The sequence below is a fragment of the Humulus lupulus genome, chromosome 1 (assembly GCF_963169125.1).
Source record: "Humulus lupulus chromosome 1, drHumLupu1.1, whole genome shotgun sequence".
In the NCBI taxonomy this organism is placed as follows: domain Eukaryota; kingdom Viridiplantae; phylum Streptophyta; class Magnoliopsida; order Rosales; family Cannabaceae; genus Humulus; species Humulus lupulus.
Window position 1 is genome coordinate 168,805,890 of NC_084793.1, and position 5,755 is coordinate 168,811,644.

Consider the following 5,755-nt stretch of genomic DNA (forward strand, 5'->3'; position numbering starts at 1 on the left):
CGGGGTCGCTCCTTTTCAAATAACCCCTAACGGATATAGAATGCACTACACCAAATACCCATTTCCATAACACACGAATATCTAATAAAAAAGTTTTATGCTAGAGTAATATATTGGGCCACTTTATCAAAAAAGGGCGGTAATAATTCCACCATCCCGCCACACTTAGCTTTTTTTTTTTTTCATTTGTGAGACCTGAAAATATGTTAGACCTGAGAGACCCAATTCATTCCCTTCAATACTTTCTCCTTTTTCTTCATCATTCTCTCTCCTCTCTCTCGGATCTCTTTCTCCCACCAGACCCGTCGAAGCTTCGACCACGCGGGCCCAAGCCCTCACACGACACGAGAGGCGAATGACGACACCGGAGGCCAGCTCTTCTTTTCCTCTTCCCTGTGTGCGGCCAAGCCTTCTTCTTCCCTGCGTGAGACCAGCTAGCTCCGGCCGGTTCAGCAACGACGGTTTCAGTCTAAGAACATTGGAAGGGTTCGATTATGAATCTATTTTGGGGTAGTGCTGCGAAATGCCTGTTGGGTACGTCCAGATTTCGGTGGGGATCGCGGGTCCGTTGTTGCTCGATGGGTTCGAGTATTCGGTGCCGATGGCGACTATGGAGGGTTGTTTGATTGCGAATACAAATAGAGGTTGCAAGGCTATCCATTTGTCTGGTGGGGCTACCAGCGTGTTGTTAAGGGACGGCATGACCAGAGCACTGGTTGTGAGGTTTAATTCCGCCAAGAGAGCTTCCGAGTTGAAGTTCTTCTTGGAGGACCCTGAAAATTTCAAGACACTTTCCATCATCTTTAACAGGTTAGTCTATGCTTCATAAATATCATATGTATATATGTAAAGTTTTATCTATTGTTTGTGGTTTTGGTGATTGAAATTTTAACACGGAGATCGATATCATGTTTTTATTTTCTTTCTCTAATTTAATATAAATTTGAGTAATAAAGCATGAAGCTGAATCTGAGGATCCGAAAGTATTAAAAGTAAATAAAGAAAGAAAGAAAGAATAGAAAAATCACGTAAAGGCTGAATCTTTAGTCAATATACAGCCGTGAAGTTTCTTTCAAATGTCAGATTCATTGAATAGTAATGAATATTAGATTTGAACCATTTGTCTTATTGGGTTTTGGTCATCGTCTCCAGGTCTAGTAGATTTGCCAGGCTCCAGGGTATTCAGTGCGCGATTGCTGGAAAGAATGTGTATATCAGATTTACCTGCAGCACGGGAGACGCCATGGGGATGAACATGGTTTCAAAAGGAGTTCAGAATGTTCTTGATTTCCTTCAAAACGACTTTGATGACATGGATGTTATTGGCATATCTGGTTAGTTTTTTTTTGGATTATTATATTTATATTTTTAGACCATTTAGTCACTTTTCTTTCTTGTGAACTTGTCAAATTTTTCTTCAACCTGAGTTGTTGCTGCTGTTCCTTTTTTCAGTTATGTGCAGTAATACACCCCCTATATTCATATCCCTTGAAGATGAACTCGAGGAAAATAAAACATTTAAATAATCAAATAATGAAATAGTTTAATTTGGCAATAAGTTTCAAGAAAATTATTTTATTTGATTGCTATTTTGGCTTGTATCCATTCATTTATTAGAGAATTGAACTGTGTCTTTTATTTTATTAGATAAAATAGAAGCGAATAGAATATCTGAGTAGTATCTGCTCAAGCTTTTATTTATTAGGCTAACTTTTTATGTACTAAGGAAGGCTTATGTAGAAAATTTTATTTATTAGATTCAGCATGCCTATTTACTTGAAATAGAAAAATTAATATGAAAAACTCAATGTAAAGTTAAAAAAGAGTTGAGGTTCAGCCAATCATTTTGTTTACAAGAGAGCATAACCATTTATTTTTGTAATGGGTTTTGTGGATTAAGTTGGGATCAAAATTGTATACTAGTTTTTTGTAATGAATCCACTTATGCTTGTTTGTTTTTATTGAATAGTCGTTACCACTGGTTTTCTGAGGCCATAATTTTATAAATTCAAGGGTGAAAAGTGGAAGCTTTCCAATAAGATAACAATATATGTATATATTGTTAGACAATGTAATATTACATGATTAGTTTTCTGTTTCTGGTTTGTTAGTTTTCTTAGCTTCAGTTGTATTTAGTTAGACTGTTACAACTTCCATCTATTTCTATGTTGTGTATTGCTACTGTTGTAAAGTTCTATACATAAATAAGATTTGCCTGAGTCTCAAAATCTTCTTTAGAGCTACTTTTTCTCCATTTACATTCTTGAATTAATTGCTACCACCCTATGCTAATTTGCCTGGTTTGCTTTGCTTTTATCTTATCCACCCATGGGCATTTTGAGTTTTTGAGTTTTTTCAACTTTTTTTTATCGAAAAAAGGAGTATATTAAAAACACATAAACAAATTACAACTGCCAGATTTGAAACACCACCAAACTTACAACAAACTCAAAACAGAGACTAAAATACAAGCCAAACCATAAACTCCTAACCAACTCAGCAATTGATCTATTCTTAGCCAAACACTGTTGACTTAAAAAGCCAAAAAATCTAGCTTTCAAACTCAAACTTATCATTTTAACTAAACTTATCATTGCACCAGATGCCATAAAAGGCCACCCTCAAATCAAATAAGAAGTGTTTTTTTAGGTTCCCCATATAAACATATACATATATTAGTCTATATATATCCAGAACAATCCAGCTGGAATGAAGAACTGACTTTCTCCCTCAAAGAACCTAATGGAGTTTTGAATTTGGTAAGTTCCCAAGATTTTGAATTTGTAGCTATCCAAATCTGCCACATAGTTTCAATTTCAAGATATAATTTAGTTTGGCACTCATCTCTGCTATGTTAAATCCGGAAATTGTATTTTGTTTAGCCATTCTGAAGTTGCATATTGTTCAAGTCTTTACATAACTATGTTTTAGATGGACATCAATTGTGCACAAACTTATTTTTCTTGCGTTCATTAGTCTGAACTTGAAGTATTACAACTTTCTAATTGATAGCACAGCTCCAAAACCTTTATTTATTGTCCCTATATTCTTTTCTCACTGAATATGGGAGCTTCAACTCTAACTTGTGAGTTTATGTAGCAAATGTTTCACCTTTTCCTTCCTCAAGCCAATTATTGGCTTTTGGCCTTTATCAATAGTTTCAGTTTGCATCTATTTTTTTAATCTTCTTCTCATGTATTCCTTTGAAGACATAATTAAGACTAGTATGTTATATGACCAAAGTGCTTTCTCCCCTTAGGAAGTGTTTGATAAAGACCTCTTGAAGACAGATGACAAAATGGGACATGCACAACTCAGCCTTCAACCACTTGTCTCTGCTGCTAGACTCAGGCAGATTCTGCAGAACTTCAATGGCGAGACGGTGTTAAGGAAGGTTGTCCCAGATAGTGACAACTGTTTGGTCAGAGAAAGCTCCATCACTTGTGTCAATGGTAATGTTGAGAAAGCTCCATTACCATTTGGAAAGCAGTTTTGTTCCATAATTAGAAGTTTCTACCAGTGCAATTTATTGGCTTGATTGCTTCTAGGGTACTAGGATTTTCTGAGGTCCATTTTAAAAAAAAAATATATATGGATGTGGGTTATCTTGATACTAAATGGTATATACTAAATTTTGTGAACTTGTATAATTATTAATATTTATGTCATAGTAAGGTTTTCTAGTTAAAAGTAGATTTTAAGTCAGATTTTTCAATACTTGCTTCAGTACTTTTAATTTGTTTTTGTCTCTCTTCATAGTTTGATGCTGCAAAATTAAGAAAGCTAAGACCAAGTTTCAAGCAGAACGAGGGCTCTGTTACTGCTGGCAATGCTTCAATCATAAGGTTCCCACCTCTCTCTTTTCCCCCGCCGCCAATGCTGAAAAAAAAATTATTAACTTAGTGTGGTAATGCAATTAGATATATTGTTTCCTGTGCCTTCTGTTTAGAGGCTTGTACTATCTAAATACTCATTTACTTTCTTGTACATTTAAGCAACTGGTGTGCAACACTTATTGTAGTTTATGCTACAACAAAACTGGTTTATTTTCTGTGGGCAGCCTTTTTCTTATTTTTATGTGTGTGTGACTAGGGTTTCAGATTTTAACTTGCCTTAATATGGTTTGGTTTTTATCATGAATAGTGATGGTGCAGCTGCATTAGTCCTAGTGAGTGGAGAGAAGGAACTTCAACTTGGATTGTAAGTAATTGCAAAGATTAAGGGCTATACTGATGCAGCTCAGGTACTCCAATGAATTGGCTTCCTAGTTCTATTTTACTGTTGCTGAAACATAGCTCAGGTACTCTATAAATATTTAGTGAACATGGTGCCTGGTGGTACACATGGAAAATTGTTGCTGTTGCCTTACATTGTGTTAAGTAGGATTATTATTTAGAGACTGGGATGAGGGTTATTATTAAGCCAAGTACTTGATAGAAGATGCTTATTTGATCAAAATGATACAGGCATTTACGAGGCATAATGTTATGTTTTTTTTTGTAGGATGGAAGGAGCAATGTGCCAAGTACTCTCCTTACTCCACATACTTTGAGGGTAGACTCAGCTCTGCCATGCCCAACGTTGTGTACAACCAAAGTAACAGGCAGGTCTACTGGTATGGTTCCCTCTCTGATTATAACAATTACATAATTTTATTCACTTCATTGCACGCCTCAGTGATACTTTTCTTTTCAACAGACTGCTTCTTTTAGTTGTTTGACAGCAGCTTTCACTATCTCACCATCCTCAACTCAAGTTAAAGAAGTGCTTCTTAAAGAGATGAATGAAGGTGAGTATTATTTCATGCCATGAGGATGGTCAAGTGTTGATATTTCATATTGTCAGAAGTATGCTCAAGAATTTTACACAAAACTCCTTGTTTCATTTAATATTATAAATTCATTATTGGCTTTCTTACAGGTTTTATTGAGGCTGAAAAGAAGCCAGGTGTTCTTCTTACTTTGTTTAATTACTTGGAAAAAGTACACAATCACACAGTATGCTTAAAGGCTCTCCAGGTAACCTATTAGTTAGTTTGGAAATACCATGCTTTATGGTTGTCAGAAATTATTCTCTTGTCAAGAATCTAGGCATTGCTTGAAGTACTCTGTATTTGGAATCTTGGATTTACTATTTGTATGCCTGTGTGGATGTATCAGGTTTTCAATGATGGAATTAGCTATTTTTTGCTATAGATATTATATAATTCTGAATACATTTTCCTGTTAGAATTGTAGTTATTTATCTCGTGTGAAGTGAGGGCATGAGTGTGTATTAGGGTATGTGTTTTCGTTAGTTAGCTGTAATTGAGAAAGTGGCTATCTGTCATTGTAATTGGATCTAGTTATACAGTTTATGAAAGATAAAATAGAAGTGAATAGAAGATCTGAGTAGTATCTGCTCAAGCATTTTCCATTGATTCTGTGACATGCTTCTGCAATGGTTGATTAACATTGACCTGATATCATTAAGTATAAAGTAACTAAGAAAAGACAATTCATTATCATTCTTTTTTCTTTCTCTGCAAAGTGTTAATCTGTTTAACAACCCTTGTAATAGTAATTATCAAGAATTGACAGAAGTTTAGGTTTATTAATTTAGGTAGGATTTTTAAAGATTGATTATAAGCCCCTGAAGTTTTGGTTTATTATTTTAGCTTGGACTTTTAAGTGTCTGTAGTTACTTCTGAACCACCTCTATGTGTTCTGCAAGGTTAGAGCTGCATCAGTAACATGTTTTGCGGGCATAATTTCCT

At 35.1% G+C, this 5,755-nt stretch overlaps 1 protein-coding gene across 2 annotated transcripts; it reads left to right on the plus strand.

Moving 5' to 3' along the window:
* The first annotated feature begins 508 nt into the window (after positions 1–508).
* On the plus strand, positions 509–4,522 carry LOC133800250 (3-hydroxy-3-methylglutaryl-coenzyme A reductase 2-like). 2 transcript variants are annotated; one of them, XM_062238212.1, is made up of 6 exons: positions 509–810; positions 1,153–1,334; positions 2,695–2,759; positions 3,260–3,452; positions 3,760–3,845; positions 4,504–4,522. In XM_062238212.1, the coding sequence occupies exons 1-5, from the start codon at positions 524–526 to the stop codon at positions 3,762–3,764; spliced, it is 732 nt and encodes a 243-aa protein (XP_062094196.1). In that variant the 5' UTR covers positions 509–523; the 3' UTR covers positions 3,765–3,845; positions 4,504–4,522. The 2 variants fall into 2 exon arrangements, with proteins under 2 accessions (XP_062094196.1, XP_062094190.1); XM_062238206.1 differs by lacking the exon at positions 4,504–4,522 and adding an exon at positions 4,144–4,226.
* The last annotated feature ends 1,233 nt before the right edge of the window (positions 4,523–5,755 follow it).

What these genes read in the sequence shown, in the direction of transcription:
- LOC133800250 (XM_062238212.1), top strand. Translation starts at nt 524, where the DNA reads ATGCCTGTTGGGTACGTCCAGATTTCGGTGGGGATCGCGGGTCCGTTG. An exon ending in CTTTCCATCATCTTTAACAG is followed by an intron (nt 811 to 1,152) that starts GTTAGTCTATGC and finishes CATCGTCTCCAG; the next exon opens with GTCTAGTAGATTTGCCAGGC. An exon ending in GGATGTTATTGGCATATCTG is followed by an intron (nt 1,335 to 2,694) that starts GTTAGTTTTTTT and finishes ATATATATCCAG; the next exon opens with AACAATCCAGCTGGAATGAA.